Genomic DNA, 17571 nt, shown 5'->3' with positions numbered 1-17571 from the left:
TTGCCCACAGAGGGCTGACTTCAACAATGAGTAATATATGAAAATATATATATATATATATATATATATATATATATATATATATATATATATATATATATATATATATATATATATATATATTTATATATATATATATATATATATATATATATATATAATACATTAACAATATATTTTTTTACATAAGCTGCAAAAATTTTTTTTAAATTTTACTTAAAAAAAATATATATTTAAATTTTACTTAAAAAAACTGGCAGCTCAGTCACCAGAATTTTACATTAAAAGCAGTGTTTTTTCTTTTACAGCATATAAAGAAAATTAATAAATGGAATGGAATGGAAAAACAATACCATTGTTTTTAGCGGTAAAATTCAAGCAACAGAGCTGCCAGTTTTGGGTTTTTTTTTTACCGTAAAATCTTGCTGTTTTAATGTTTTTTGCGTTTGTTTTTTAATGTTTTAGTGTCGTACTGTAGATGGAAAAAAACAGTACCAAATTTGATTTTACAGTAAAAAACGTAGTCGGCGGAATTTAACCGTATAATCTACTGTCAATTTTAAAGTCTACAATTTGATGGATCTTTTTTTTTTTAAATCATAAGTCAAGCAGATATTTAAATACAGTATGTGTCTTTATTTTAACAAAATAAATTTGTGGAATATTTTGATTTTGATAATATTGAATTTGAAAAGATATGCAATTGCATGCAGTACATGATTTTTAATGTCAAAAGGGAAAGAACAAATATATTTCGTAAGAAAAGATTAAGCATTTTATTAACGCATATTATTTCCAAGCGATCGCAGGCCACATAAAATAATGTGGCAGGCCAGATTTGGTCCCCGGGCCATGAGTTTGACCCCTGTGATCTAGGTAATATGTATTAGTTGAAATTGTGTGTAAATTACCATCTGCTTATAATACAACATATACTGTATGTACTACGTAACGATTGGACTGTGTGTAAGTGGTTTTTTTTAATACCAAAACTTACTGGCCGTGTTCTGGTTCCATAAATTATTAGGCTGTCTATTTTATGCTTTATTATCACACCTTTGTACATTATTATTGATTTTGGGAGAATAAGATGCATTTTCTGCAAAATAATGGCACTAATTGTCTGGGTTTTACCCACAAATTGAGTGATTGAGGGTGCTGAAAATAGTCAAACGTTCCGTACTTTAGGTGTTAGGTAGGCCCTGGATTGCTCTAGTTCAGGGGTCGGCAACCCGCGGCTCCGGAGCCGCATGCGGCTCTTTGATCACTCTGATGCGGCTCAGCTGCATACTTACCAACCCTCCCGATTTTCCCGGGAGATTTCTGGAATTCGATTCCCCTAGCACAGGGGTCGGCAACCCAAAATTTTGAAAGAGCCATATTGGACCAAAAATACAAAAACAAATCTGTCTGAAGCCGCAAAAAATTAAAATCCATATTACATACAGATAGTGTGTCATGGAATTAAAAGGACTTAAAGGAAACTAAATGACCTGAAATATAGCTACAAGTGAGGCATAATGATGCATTATGTACATATAGCTAGCCTAAATAGCCTGTTAGCATCGATTAGCTTGCAGTCATGCAGTGACCAAATATGTCTGATTAGCACTCCACACAAGTCAATAACATCAACAAAACTCACCTTTCATGCACAACCTTAAAAGTTTGGTGGACAAAATGAGACAGAAAAATAAGTGGCATAATACACGTCCTAGAAAGTCGAAGAAAGTTATATATGTAAACAAACTACGGTGAGTTCAAGGACCGCCAAAATTAGTAGGACAAAACGGCGCTCGCCAAATACTCGAATCAGTGAAGCATGTTTAATATAAACAGTGTGCTTTGTAACAATTAGGGAGGTTTGTGTCATGTTTGTCCTCCTACAGAAACCATATTAAAACAAAAATAGATTTTTTTCCCCTCATCTTTTTCCATTTTTCATACATTTGTTGAAAAAGCTACAGAGAGCCACTAGGGCGGCGCTAAAGAGCCGCATGCGGCTCTAGAGCCGCGAGTTGCCGACCCCTGCCCTAGCAGAAAACTCCCGGGATTAATATTCTCCGATTTTCACCCTAACAATAATAATAAGGGCGTGCCATGATGGTACAGCATTTAGCGCCCTCTACAATCTGTACCAACAGCGTGCCAGCCTAGTCTTTTGTTGTATGCATCAAGTGACAGCAAGGCATACTTGGTCAACAGCCACACAGGTTACACTGACGGTGGCCATATAAAACAACTTTAAGACTCTTACTAATAATGCGCCACACTTTGAACCAAAACCAAACAAGAATGACAAACACATTTCGGGAGAACATCTGCACCTTAACACAACATAAACACAACAGAACAAATACCCAGAATCCCATGCAGCCCTGACTCTTCCGGGCTACATTATACACCCCTGCTACCACCAAACCCTGCCCCCACCCCAACCCTGCTCCCCCACACATCAACACCCCCCCCTCCGTGCGTCGGTTGAGGTGGGCGGGGTTTGGTAGCAGGGGTGTATAATGTAGCCCGGAAGAGTTAGGGCTGCATGGGATTCTGGGTATTTGTTCTGTTGTGTTTATGTTGTGTTATGGTGCAGATGTTCTCCCGAAATGTGTTTGTCATTCTTGTTTGATGTGGGTTCACAGTGTGGCGCATTATTAGTAAAAGTGTTAAAGTTTTTTATACCGCCACCGTCAGTGTAACCTGTGTGGTTGTTGACAAAGTATGCCTTGCTGTCACTTACGTGAGCAAGCAGAAGCCCCATACAACTTGTGACTGGGCCGGTACGCTAGTTGAAGTGGGCGCTAAATACTGTACCATCACGGCACGTTCGAGAGAATAAGGTGTGGGCCGCGTGTCTGAGATCCTTGGTTTATACATAGCACAAAGCAAAAAAAACAAACTTGTATGCAGTGTAATTTCGTTTTAAATTTCAAAAGATTTTTGTGGCTCCCATTGTTTTCTTTAATTTGTGAAACTGGTCAAAATGGCTCTTTGACTGGTAAAGGTTGCCGACCCCTGCTCTAGTTAGAGTATGCTCTTATGCTCAACAGTGTTTGATGTCTTTTTTACATACCCGGTACTTGAAAAGAGAGATGCGCTCGGTCATCTTCAATATCAGTCACGATCCATTTCTCATGGAAATTCTTACAGTTTTCCTCTTTTTAAGTTTTTATATCATCTACGGGTAGAACAGTACATGTATTTGAGACATGTACCAAACGAGACCGATTAAAGTGGGTTCCACAGTACGCAGCATTTTTATCAGCAGTGTCAAAAACTTGACTACAAATCAAATGTGTTTTTATTTATCTTATTTGTTTATCCTTTATTCATCAATGTTTTGTCCCATTGAGTTGAAGCTCTCTTTTGCAAGGAAACAATAAGCCGTGCACACCTGCAAAACAAGCCCATTTCATCTGACTTTTCTTTACTCTCCCCACATTGTCCCTGGGGTTTGAAATTGTCCACTCACATGTGAGCCATGGCGTCCTCAAACAGCACCAGATTGAGCGTGGCGTTGACCTCATTGTAGCTGTCCAGTACCTCCAGCAGTGTTTTATTGAGGCTGCTCCAGGACTCCACAGCCATGTACCTGGCCTCCCCCAGGCCGTGGGCAAAGTGGCAGTACAGGTTCATCATCCGGGTCTGTTCTAGAGTCTCCTCCATGTCCTTAGGGAGGGACACACACACACTCACAGGACACTTGTCAGCATAACATTACTGTTAAGCTTAAATAGTTTGGACAGGGGCACAGCTGAATATCGCAACGGCGCAGAGGGTGACCTAGTTCAGTTACACTCCAGTAACTATCGGGCCCCTGAATATTTCACTGGAGAGATTTGGTTTTGTTTTTCCTGCCAACTTCTTCGGGTGCAATGCTTTCCAATTCACATCTACATTGTACTGCATTGCAGCCTATATTTACATTTGATCACACTTGCAGTGCACAGTGCCAATAGACTGGCTTGTGTGCTTGTGAAAATACCCTGAAAATGTGGTGGGTGTTTCTTTGTGACAATGTCGATAACTGTCATTGGTTTACAAAGGTTGTGAACTTCTTACTTGTCTCTTTGCGCGGGTGTGTGTACACACTTATTGTCAGGTTCTTTATTGCGGACTAGTATACAAGCGATGTGTTCAGAGGATGGAAAAAAACATACAATCACATCTTCTTCAATACCCACACCACCGTGATGAATATTCTCTACAATCAGTCTACATTGCTCACTCTACACCATGGGTGTCAAACTCTGGCCCGCGGGCCAAATTCGGCCCGCCGTGTAATTTAATTTGGCCCTTGAGGCAATATCAAATTAACATTAGAGCTGGCCCGCCAGTATTATACAGCGGCGGTGGCGCTGTAACACCACATTCACCATTAACATACTTGCCAACCCTCCCGATTTTCCCGGCAGACTCCCGAATTTCAGTGCCCCTCCCGAAAATCTCCCGGGGCAACCATTCTCCCGAATTTCTCCCGATTTCCACCTGGACAACAATATTGGGGGCGTGCCTTAAAGGCACTACCTTCGGCGTCCTCTACAACCTGTCGTCACGTCTGCTTTTCCTCCATACAAACAGCGTGCCGGCCCACTCACATAATATATGCGGCTTTTACACAAACATAAGTGAATGCAATCATACTTGGTCAATAGCCATACAGGTCACACTGAGGGTGGCCGCATAAACAACTTTAACACTGTTACAAATATGCGCCACACTGTGAACCCACATCAAACAAGAATGACAAACACAGAACATCCGCACCGTAACACAACATAAACACAACAGAACAAATACCCAGAACCCCTTGCAGCACTAACTCTTCTGGGACGCTACAATATACACCCCCCAGCTACCACCAAAAGTTGATATTTACCTCAGAAGGCTGCAAATAGAAAAGAGGCATTCAATTTTTTATTTAAATTTTATTTAATATACCATTGATGTTTTTCCGTTGGTTTTTTGAAAGTTTATTTTGCACTATTAAGTTATATAAGTGTTGCTTGTTCAATATTCAATGCAAAACTTGTTTGGGTCCCTATTAAAAGGTTAATTTGTTCAACCTTGGCCCACGGCTTTGTTCAGTTTAAAATTTTGGCCCACTCAGTATTTGAGTTTGACCCCCCTGCTCTACACCCTCTCACACATTCTGTGAGCATTATGTTTACTCTTCCATTCTCTTTATTTCACTATGTCCCTTGTAGTCAAGGTTTAAGTCGCAAAGCAGGTACGTAATGACCCAATTTCCCATCTTGACCCCCACTCTCCCTTGTTTTTCTCCTGGAAACATTGCAAAAACTCACCTCAAAGAACTTTTTAAGCATGTCTGCCTGCAGCTTATCAAAGACGAGGAAGTCCTTCTCTTCAACAAGCTTGTCTCTGTAGACGCGGTTCGACTCGTGCATGTAGATTTTCAGCAGGTCCACAGGGGTTTTCAGGCACTCCCATGTGCTGAAGAGAATGCCCTGGGCAGGATGTAGTGAAGGGAGATTGGTGTTCCATTCAACAGGCAGATTTGGCACATTTAAACATGATAGACATGTTGGACGGTAAGGCAAATGGACAAAGGTAAGCTAAATAATGCACTTAATCATGTAGGCAGGTGTCAAATCAATTGCAATTGACACATTTTAAGTCTTGTTCCTAGATTTTGTTTTTTCTTACTTGTAAGTTTTAGTTTTTCTTTTCATTTTAATGGCATTTTTCTGTCCTGCTTTTTTGCTCCCTTCCAATTTAAATGTTGTTTTCCCAGCATTGAGATGTGGTGTCTGCTGTTTTAGACACCCTGAGTTGTTCATTATTATTATGTAGTTTTTGCAATTTGTTTTCAGCTTTTCTTATTCATATACTGTATTGTTCAAGTAAACTGTGTTGTACAAAATCCGTTGTCTCCGTTGGGTTCCACTGCAGAATCTTCATATCTATTATCTTTGTATTTACCGTATTTTTCAGAGTATAAGTCGCACCGGAGTATAAGTCGCACCTGCCGAAAATGCATGATAAAGAAGGAAAAAAACATTAGGCAACTTTCATAAATTATGAAAAATACAATATCTATATACCACTATCCCTCATGGAGGGCTGGAGGCTATGTCGGCTGACATGTAGCAACAGGAAGGGCACACTGGACTGATAACCAGTCAATCATAATGCACAAAACAAACAGTTGTTCATGAAGAAGACCTTCATAACATGATGACTTTCCACAGACCATGCAGTTAAGACTGAACTACAATACAACACCTGTCATTGACCAAACAAAATGTACAATGAAGAAATAAACCCCTGCATTGTTGAAGCAGAGAAGTAAGCTGACAGGTACAAAAGTCTACACTATGCGTCCCCAAACTACAGCCCGCGGACTGGATCCAACCCTCCATATGTGTGTGCGTGTGTGTGTGTGTGTGTATGTGTGTGTGTGTGTGTGTGTGTGTGTGTGTGTGTGCGTGTATATATATATATATATATATATATATATATATATATATATATATATATATATATATATAGCCGAGGTTGCTGTGGTTTATCCGTTAAACAGTGCTCATACAGGAAAAAACACACAGAGGCTATTTCATCCCTACAGGTCTGTTTCACAGGTTTCCCTGCTCTTCAGGGGAGTTTATTGAAGCGTGTGTGGCTGTCAGATATGTATAGGGTACATTATATGGGGGCGTGGCAATTGCTGAACGTGTTACATAGCAGTGCCCTGCCTCTGTGCCGACATGATGAGACCAATTCGTTGCGTTTGTTTAAAGGGGAACATTATCACAATTTCAGAAGGGTTAAAACAATTACAAATCAGTTCCCAGTGGCTTATTTTATTTTTCGAAGTTTTTTTCAAAATATTACCCATCACGCAATATCCCTAAAAAAAGCTTCAAAGTGCCTGATTTTAACCATCGTTATATACACCCGTCCATTTTCCTGTGACGTCACACAGTGATGCCAATACAAACAAACATGGCGCATAGAACAGCAAGGTATACCGACATTAGCTCGGATTCAGACTCGGATTTCAGCGGCTTAAGCGATTCAACAGATTAGGCATGTATTGAAACGGATGGTTGTAGTGTGGAGGCAGGTAGCGAAAACGAAATTGAAGAAGAAACTGAAGCTATTGAGCCATATCGGTTTGAACCGTATGCAAGCGAAACCGATGAAAACGACACGACAGCCAGCGATACGGGAGTATGTGTTTGTTTGGCATTAAAGGAAACTAACAACTATGAACTAGGTTTACAGTATTTGAAATACATTTGGCAACAACATGCACTTTGAGAGTGCAGAAAGCCCATTTCAGGCGCGCTAAGAACATATATTTTTCCACGATTTCAGCACTCAGGTTAACCATACCTAAATAGACACAAAATACTGCATTACACAAGACTACCGAATGTACTCGAATGATTGAAAAAAATAAATGTTTTTAAGCTAAATTACTGGTAAACACAGTTTATGTATAATAATTTACGTAAAACCGCGAGTAATGAATAAAGTTTTCATCAATTAATATATTCTGTAGACATACCCTCATCCGCTCTCTTTTCCTGAAAGCTGATCTGTCCAGTTTTGGAGTTGATGTCAGCATCTGCTTTGAGTGTCGCAGAATATCCACACATTCTTGCCATCTCTGTCGTAGCATAGCTTTCGTCGGTAAAGTGTGCGGAACAAACGACTGACCATTTCGTCAGCTTTCCCCACAGCCTCGTATTTTGAACAAATTTCGTCCAATTTCTTGCCACTTTCGCATCTTTGGGCCACTGGTGCAACTTGAATCCGTCCCTGTTCATGTTGTTACACCCTCCGACAACACACCGACGAAAGTGAGAAAATGGCGGATTGCTTCCCGATGTGACGCCACAACGTGACGTCATCGCTCCAAGAGCGAATAATAGAAAGGCGTTTAATTCGCCAAAATTCACCCATTTAGAGTTCGGAAATCGGTTAAAAAAATATATGGTCTTTTTTCTGCAACATCAAGGTATATATTGACGCTTACATAGGTCTGGTGATAATGTTCCCCTTTAATGTGGACATGCTGGGGTGGTATATAATTAAAAAAAAATATTTCAGGCAAAGGTTACATCTTTTAGTTGCACTGTTGTATGGTGAGATAGATGCGACCATTCGCCATCTCATAGAGTAATCAATGTTATTGTCTTTAGGAGTTCATATGTATTTGCTCAGCTCTGTGGAGTTCCTGAGTTGGGGCCTACGGAATGATGCTGTGTGATTGTTATAATGGGTTTTGAAGGTATGAGCCCGATATATGTCTTTGTGTTTGAGTTGTCTTTGCGGGTGACGTTGGCTTGATAGACGACTGATGCTTTCAAACAGTCTCCGTTATGTGGGCAGTTAAGCCTTTGTCTGCAATTGCAGTTACCTGTGGAGTTGGGGTTGTTAGTGGTGTTGGCTGTCTGTTTAGGTGTGCTCAGTATCTTTTTGTTGTGTGTGTCAATGGTTTGTTTTATATTCATCATGCAGCTGTAACTAAGGCCCTGTCTACATTAAGCCGGATAGCTCCTTAAACGAATAATTATTTAGCCTAAGTGCCGTGTCAGCCACACTAACCAATCATTTAAGGTTCCTCTACATGGATAATTTTTTACACAGGTAAGTGCGCCATCTATTTCTTGAATCTCCGGCTCTTAGCTCTGTGTGGACTCATTGATCGTTTACAAACTGACTTTGGAGAGGAAGTGATGTCAGAAAGACAGCACCCCACACAGGCAGTGACGTCAGTATGAACGCGCCACATCCAGCTTCATAATAACCGGTTTCGTAACTCGGAGGTAACCACTGGAAATATGGAGGGGAGTCATCCAGACATGCCCGTGTTTCTCCTTCTTCTACATGTACAGACACTTGTGGAAATCACACATGAACACCTTAAGAGAAGGAAATGCGCAATTGCAGCTATTTCGGATACAACACATCACAGACGGCAACATAGCAATGTTGAGCGACGGTTTTGGATAAGGCCTGGAAGAATGGCAGCCTGGTGGGATATGTTTGTCAATGAGTGTGTTGTGCCAGAGGAATGGCAAGAGAACTTTCGAATGTCCAGGTCAGCTGTGATTGTCCATTTTTTTGAAGGAGAGACAACGAGAATGCGGGCTCCCGTGGATGTGATAAAAAAGGTAGAGTGCGCTTTATATTACCTGGCCGACAAGGGAAGACTACGGAAAACAGCGAATGCCTTTGGACTGGCAAAGCAGACTGTATCAGTTATTGTCCGCCATGTATGGCGAGACATTACGTCTAGGTCCAGAGTATATAAAGTCACCAAAAAAGAATGGACAATGAAGGTGAAGGCAAAAGAGTGAGGAGTGTCCTGACCAAATATCTAGATCCCTAGTTTGATAGATGTAAAATGTTCTTTATTATAAACTGAGATAATTGTTTTTGGTGCTAAAAAAAGAAAGGTTTAAAGTCATCCAACACCTTCAATCACTGTCCCTGAAAACCTCAAATAAAGCCAGAAATCTTGGGGTTATTTTAGATTCTGATTTACATTTCGACAGTCACATCAAATCACTAACAAAATCGGCCTACTATCACCTCAAAAATGTAACAAGACTTAGAGGGCTCATGTCAGCTCAAGACTTAGAAAAACTTGTACATGCCTTTATTACCAGTAGGCTAGACTATTGTAATGGTCTACTTGCAGGTCTTCCCAAAAAAACTGTCAGGCAGCTACAGCTTGTTCAGAACGCTGCTGCTAGAGTTCTAACAAAGACCAAAAAATGTGAGCACATTACACCAATTCTTAAATCCTTACATTGGCTCCCTGTACATCAGAGAATTGATTTCAAAATCCTCCTGCTCACATATAAATCACTACATGGTCTAAGGCCGAAGTATATCACTGATATGCTCCCACTAAATAAGCCCTCTAGATCACTAAGATCTTCTGAGACCAATCTGTTAGCGGTTCCCAGAGTAAACTCAAATCAAGGGAGAGCATCATTCAGTCACTATGCAACAAATAGCTGGAATAAACTTCCTGAAGATGTCAGACTTTCCCCAACTCTGACTACTTTTAAAACTAGACTGAAAACTTTTATGTTCACCTTAGCTTTCAGCTAAATCTTTTAATCTTTTAACTTTTAACGTCCACACTGTTTTTAATTTTATTGTCTGCATTTTAATTTTGCTTTTATTTTCTTTCATTTCACTTTGTTGCCTGTGAAGCACTTTGAGTCTGCCTTGTGTATGAAAAGTGATATACAAATAAAGTTGCCTTGCCTTGCCTCGCCTTTATCACATTGTTTACTTTCACATGTTCATTCAAGATTTGATTAATTTATGATGGCTACAAAAGGGCCTCACAGCACACTGGATTCAAGTTAATTGAAATACCACAACACTGGATATTGTTCAGATAAGTTAAATTATCATAATAATAATTTTCCGCGCATGCGTACTAGGTCGAGTTACGCCGGCGGACGGAGGGGGGAGGGGGTCTTAAACGATGGCATTGTGTGTGTGTGGACAAGGATAAGGTTAGGTGGGATATACCCTGTATAACCTTAGTGTAGAAGCAGCCTAAGTTTCAAAGTGTTCCTGTTGAATATCTTCCTGAGTACGTGTTTTTTGGGGAAGTGCCTGTCAATGAGTGCAAAGAATTTATGTCCAATATTTGTGCTGACATTTTTGCTGAATGGTGGGGTTGTACCAAAGTATGTTGTCCCGTTTCCTGGTTTTTCTTGTTTTAGTTGCTGGTTGGTCGTATTGGAGGGTGTATTGGTATCCATTTTCGTGAGTGCTTTTTGGTATGGAGGTGTTGCTAGGTTGAATGATTCTCTGTCTGATGACAGGGTTGTCAGCCTCTTGTTGATGCCGGCTGGGATTTTCCTGGTTGTGACAGGCGGTTGGTTGCTGTCACAGTGTACATATTGTAATGTGGTGTCGGGTTTTGTAAATGGCCGGTATGTGGTTTTGCTCAGGTTAAGTGTTTGTTTGCCTCGGTTGTGATCCTTAGTTCGTTATTTTTGAACATGCGCCATATTTATTTTTGTATGTTTTGTATATGTTTGTGTGTGAGTGTGTGTGTGTGTGTGTGTGTGTACAAATAGATAGCCTGGCCAGTTTCTTTTAACCCAATGTGGCCCCCAAGTCAAAACGTTTGGGGACCTCTAATCTACACAACTGAGCATCTGACAAAGTGCAAGGTTGACATCGTCAAGAAAACACTCAACTTGAAGAAGCAGAGGTCAGTTCAAGGCTCAAAGAAGCAAAGAAGCAGAGGAATTGTAACAATTACATTGCAATGCAAAGGATTGCTGAACAAGAAGATATGGAATTGGAAACTTCACCACACTGACCATAAGTGGTTGAATTTGGAGAAAGACAAGAATACTCATTTATTTTCCAACAGTAACAACACCTATTTTACCACAGCAAATGATACAACAACAGTTTTTTTTACTAAAGTAGTTATTTAGAATCAGAATCAGAATCAGCTTTATTGTCATTACGCAAGGTAACGAGATTGAGGCCATGCAGTGCGATGTGTGCATGCTAGAAAAACAATGTGCAAATATATAAAAATATAAAAAATGTAGAAGTGCAATGAATATGGTGTGAAATGAATATATACATGAAAAAACAAAACAAAAAAAAAACAGGGTGGTTGATGGAATGGGTTATTGCACCGAAGAGAAGGCAGTTATGAGGGACAATGGGGCAGTCCGTTCAGGATGGTTATGGCCCTGGGGAAGAAGCTGTTCTTTAGCCTGTTTGTTTTGGTTTTAATGCACCTGTAGCGCTTCCCAGAGGGCAGCAGGTGGAACAGGTCAGAGCCAGGGTGGGTGCTGTCCTTGATGATGGCACTGGCTCTGTTGAGGCAGCGGGAGGTGTAGATGTCCGTCAGAGAGGGGAGAGGGCGGCCGATGATCTTCTGAGCCGTCTTGACCACTCTTTGCACTCTTAGTTACCCATTTATCTTGAATCTATATTTATTTAACTAATTTCATTTTTACTTTATTATTAACTTGTATGTATAAAAAAAAAATGTTTTACTCTTATTAATAAATTATCCATTTTTACTACTTATCTTCTATTTATTTTTTTACATTTTACTCTCCTTTTAATATTAGCTATACTCTGTCCATCAATGTGCTTATTTTTTATTCGGGCCTAATTATCGATTGTATGTTTATTATGTTTATTATTACAAAACCCAAAACCAATGAAGTAAGCACGTTGTGTAAATCGTTAATAAAAACAGAATACAATAATTTGCAAATCCTTTTCAACCTATATTCAATTGAATAAACTGCAAAGACAAGATACTTAACATTCGAACTAGTAAACTTTGTGATTTTTTGCAAATATTAGCTCATTTGGAATTTGATGCCTGCAACATGTTTCAAAAAAGCTGGCACAAGTGGCAAAAACAACTGAGAAAGTTGAGGAATGAGCATCAAACACTTATTTGGAACATCCCACAGGTGAACAGGCAAATTGGGAACAGATGGGTGCCATGAGTAGCTGAGATAGGCTCCAGCGCCCCCGCGACCCCGAAGGGAATAAGCGGTAGAAAATGGATGGATGGATGAATGGGTGCCATGATTGGGTATAAAAGCAGCTTCCATGAAATGCTCAGTCATTCACAAACAAGGATGGGGCGAGGGTCACCACTTTGTGAACAAATGCGTGAGCAAATTGTCGAACAGTTTAAGAACAACATTTCTCAACGAGCTATTGCAAGGAATTTAGGGATTTCACCATCTACGGTCAGTAATATCATCAAAAGGTTCAGAGAATCTGGAGAATTCACTGCACGTAAGCGATGATATTACGGACCTTCAATACCTCAGGCGGTACTGCATTAAAAAGTCAGTGTGTAAAGGATATCACGACATGGGCTCAGGAACACTTCAGAAAACCACTCTCAGTAACTACAGTTTGTCGCTACATCTGTAAGTGCAAGTTAAAACTCTACTATGCAAAGCGAAAGCCATTTATCAACAACACCCAGAAACCCTGCCGGCTTCGCTGGGCCCGAGCTCATCTAAGATGGACTGATGCAAAGTGGAAAAGTGTTCTGTGGTCTGACGAGTCTACATTTCAAATTGTTTTTGGAAACTGTGGACGTCGTGTCCTCCGAACCAAACAGGAAAAGAACCATCCGGATTGTTATAGGCACAAAGTTCAAAAGCCAGCGTCTGTGATGGTATGGGGGTGTATTACTACCCAAGGCATGGGTAACTTACACATCTGTGAAGGCACCATTAATGCTGAAAGGTGCATACAGGTTTAGGAGCAACATATGTTGCCATTCAAGAAATGTCTATTTCATGGACGCCCCTACTTATTTCAGCAAGACAATGCCAAGCCACATTTTGCACGTGTTACAACAGCGTGGCTACGTAGTAAAAGAGTGCGGGTACTAGACTGACCTGCCTGTAGTCCAGACCTGTCTCCCATTGAAAATGTGTGGCGCATTATGAAGTGTAAAATAGGACAACGGAGACCCCGGACTGTTGAACAACTTAAGCTGTACATCAAGCAAGAATGGGAAAGAATTCCACCTGAAAAGCTTCAAAAATTGGTCTCCTCAGTTCTCAAACGTTTACTGAGTGTTGTTAAAAGGAAAGGCCATGTAGCACAGTGGTAAAAAATGCCCCTGTGCCAACTTTTTTTAAATGTGTTGCTGCCATTAAATTCTAAGTTAATGATTATTTGCAAAAACAAAATTAATTATCTCAGTTCGAACATTAAATGTCTTGTCTTTTTTAGTGTAATCAATTGAATATAAGTTGAAAAGGATTTGCAAATCATTGTATTCTGTTTTTATTTATGATTAACACAATGTGCCAACTCCACTGGTTTTTGTATTTTGTATTATTATTGTTATTATTATTTATTTTTCGCGATTTTATTGGAAAAAACAACAACATTAAACATTATTTCTATTGAATACCTATCTATTGCTCCACATTCTTTATTTGTGTTTCTCTCCCTATTGGAAAACTGTGACATGTAAACACAGGACGTGAACAAACAGTACGATGTGTAAATGCAAACACATCCATTATTTTAAGTGTCACATGTTAAACATAAGATGTGAACCAAAATATCAGTAAATGTTGACGTGAAAAAGGAGGTGTAGGACTGAAAAGGCTTGCTTCTTCTTACTACTTTTCTGACATATCAAATTGTATATGGATAGGATAGGATAACTCTAATCATGTGATTATCGTTAATGTACCGTAACTTTGTCAAGCAGGTTTGAAATAAACTATGACCATGGCCATGCAGTTGAGCAGGAATCCACACAATTATCATTGCCATTGGAATGAGAGAAGGGCACCCAAGCAGTGTCACCCTGGAGGCTGAAACAGAGGCAAACAGATGTTCCGCGCTCCCAGCCCCAGAACCTTTCCAATCAACAGAATCATCTCAGAGGAGGGCCAAGCCAGTTTAATCGGATCTGCCTTCATATTTGAGCCCACTGGATGTGAGAATTGGCTGCTAAATCCATTGTGTAATGGGCCAGATGGGAGGTGTGTTGTGTGGCGATGAGTGTACTGAACATTCACACTGAGCTGAAATATTGCCACTACCGGGGATGTGAATGTTTTCCGCAAGTACTGTATGTATCACCTCATACATTAACTTTTATTACATCCTTTTTTTTTCCAAATGTTCACTGCTTAATGGTGTGAATAACTAGATTCCACACTTTAAGCGTGACAGAACAACAACAAATCACTTTATGTTGACTCATTGTAGCTGTCACAAAAAAGCCCAACCAAGCTACACAGTCCTTCACAATTGTTCATTTTGATAATGTGCTCTGTCATTTCTATGCTGTGAGTTGTATAAACCAAAATAACAAATCCATATCATAATGTTTTCTAGCATCCTTTGACCCTTATGTTTCAAAAGGATGATGCACAAACAAAACCACCTAAGCCAGGGGTGTCAAACGTACGGCCTGCGGGCCGGATCAGGCCCTCAAACAGGTTTATCCGGGCCGCGTAATGAGTTTGCCAAGTATAAAAATTACCGTATTTTTCTGACTATAAATCGCAGTTTTTTTCATAGGAGCGACTTATATGTGAAATTATTAACACATTACCGTAAAATATCAAATAATATTATTTATCTCATTCACGTAAGAGACTAGACGTATAAGATTTCATCGGATTTAGGGATCAGGAGTGACAGATTGTTTGGTAAACGTATAGCATGTTCTATATGTTATAGTTATTTGAATGACTCTTACCATAAAATGTTACGTTAACATACCAGGCACGTTTTCAGTTGGTCATTTATGCCTCATATAACGTACACTTATTCAGCCTGTTGTTCACTATTCTTTATTTATTTTAAATTGCCTTTCAAATGTCTATTCTTGGTGTTGGGTTTTATCAAATAAATTTCCACAAAAATGTGACTTATATATGTTTTTTTCCTTCTTTATTATGCATTTTCGGCCGGTGCGACTTATACTCCAGAGCGAATTATAGTACAAAAAATACGGTAGCTCCTTTTTTTTTTTAAACAAAAGAAACTGCTATTCTAAATGTGTCCACTGGATGTCACAATAGCAATTCTGTTAGGCAAAGAAACCGTTTATACCGGGGCCAAGCAAGATGCACACAGTAAAGGGGGACTGTGGCTCCTCCTCCTCGATCCACATGAAACTTAAAACCTTCCGTTTTATTTCTTCTGCTTCAAACACATCATCATTTGGCACCCTTACTCCCCCAAAATGTCTCTGTCAAACACGAAAAAAGTGAACTTAACCCTTTTGAATAGTTTTTACCTCCGTTTCTTATGGTTTGTTGAGTTAGCTCTGGATTGATAGGTGGACATGACAAAGGAGGTATTTGATACCTAGAAGAGTTTACATGTTGTGTTTTTGTTCAATCCCAGAAAGACTGTGTGGAGGGAGGCGTGGCCTGCGGGCTTGCAGCGGAATGGGGTGTGCCAGGACCGGCCTCGAAGTCAGCGACAGGTGCGTAGATGGCCCAGGTGGACCTTATTATCTAATCACCTGTCACTCTGTTTAAGCAGCAGCTGGGAGGAGAGACATTGTTGGAGCTGGCGTGAGAGCGAGAGTGTGCCTGTCACAGCGAAGAGACAATTGCTGGAAAGCAAGCCAGAGACTTGATCGAAAAATAAAACTGTATTGAACCTGAACCGGGCTATCATGTCGGTGCTTGGTGGTCCAAAGAACCCACTGGGGGGCAACCTCCACAGACTGACTTCAGTTTAATCCTGGCTTTGTAGATACACTGAGACAAAGTCCAAGCTCATTGTGTTTTTGAAACTGCACCAATTTCCTCAGAATTTTCAACAAATTTGAAGTGTATTGTCCAGAGGATTACTTGTGATTTGTACGTTTTCGGAATATGCTTGTTCTATTTTTAGCCAAAGTAAAACAAAGAAAACAACCTGGAGTTGCCTTTATTCTTAAGTTATAATGATTTTTACCATTACAGCCCACTTGGGAATAGATTTTCCCCCATGCGGCCCCTGAGCTAAAATTACTTTGACACCCATGACCTAAGCGGTGTTGCCTATTTCCTAAAAAAAAAAGAAAAGTAAAACGTTTTGTTGATGACTGGTGTGCACATTCTCACATCAAGTTGTGTTTTTATAGATCAAAACATTTTCTGCAGACAATACCGTATGCAAGATGTTGGCTCTGTTTTGTGCGTTCGCAAGTTTTACACATATGGCAATTGGTGGAAATGATCAGTGTTGGGACTAACGCGTTAGAAAGTAACGCGTTACTGTAACGCTGTTAGTTTCGGCGGTAACTAGTAATTAACACGTTATTTTTTATATTCAGTAACTCAGTTACCGTTACTACATGATGCGTTACTGCGTTATTTTACGTTATTTTTTATGTAGTATCGGCTAGAAACAGAAGATCTGAGTGTGTTTTATTGCAGCGAAGCAGTGACGTGCTTCTGAATCTTCCTCTGCGCTCTGTGTGTGTGTGTCTGGGTGTGGGAAGGGGAGGGGAAGGTAGGGGACAAGGGGGGTGCGCAATACAACGTAAACCGTTGGCCAACCAAAAAGTAACCACAGAATACTATCGGTATAGCGTTCTGTGGTTACTTTTTGGTTGGCCAAGTGGACGTGACGACAGGGGGCGTGTCTTAAGTCCGGCTGGAAATCGGGAGAAATTTGGGAGAATGGTGGTCCCGGGGAGAGGCACTGCAATTCAGAAGGGTTGGCAAGTATGAGATATTCTCACTTATTTTCTTTTGTCGAGCACAAAGAAAATAACATTTTAGTTAAATGTAAGTTGTGTCTTGGATCAAAGATCCCGTCTACTGCCCAAAACAACAATTCAAATCTGCTTGGTTAGGCTTTGTGTATGTCACGTGTGCCTTCCTTAGGTGAAGCCAGGTTTACAGCTATGTTGTTATTATGCTGTTTGTTACTTATGTATGTTATGTTGCAGCTATTTAAAATAGTTTTGCAAATTTGTTCTGGCCTGAAATAAATTGGCCCTTTGAAACATATCTTTGTCTTTGTGTGTTGTATGAAGACCACATTGCTTAGCAGAGTTCAGTGATGCAAATGCATGTCAAG

General features: G+C 40.0%; 1 protein-coding gene across 1 annotated transcript in view; it reads right to left on the bottom strand.

The window, feature by feature from the left end:
* dnah9 (dynein, axonemal, heavy chain 9) overlaps positions 1-17571 on the bottom strand; it is a 366284-nt gene that overhangs the window by 233483 nt on the left and 115230 nt on the right. Inside the window, exons 24-25 of the mRNA XM_072914095.1 lie at positions 5307-5468; positions 3473-3669 (exon numbers count right to left, since the gene is read on the bottom strand). Of these exons, the coding sequence (XP_072770196.1) occupies positions 3473-3669; positions 5307-5468 (359 nt within the window). The remainder of the gene's footprint in view (positions 1-3472; positions 3670-5306; positions 5469-17571) is intronic.

The sequence above is a fragment of the Nerophis lumbriciformis genome, linkage group LG11, assembly GCF_033978685.3.
Source record: "Nerophis lumbriciformis linkage group LG11, RoL_Nlum_v2.1, whole genome shotgun sequence".
Lineage (NCBI taxonomy): Eukaryota > Metazoa > Chordata > Actinopteri > Syngnathiformes > Syngnathidae > Nerophis > Nerophis lumbriciformis.
Note: the sequence above shows the minus strand (reverse complement) of the source record. Positions and strands in the feature narration are given on the sequence as shown.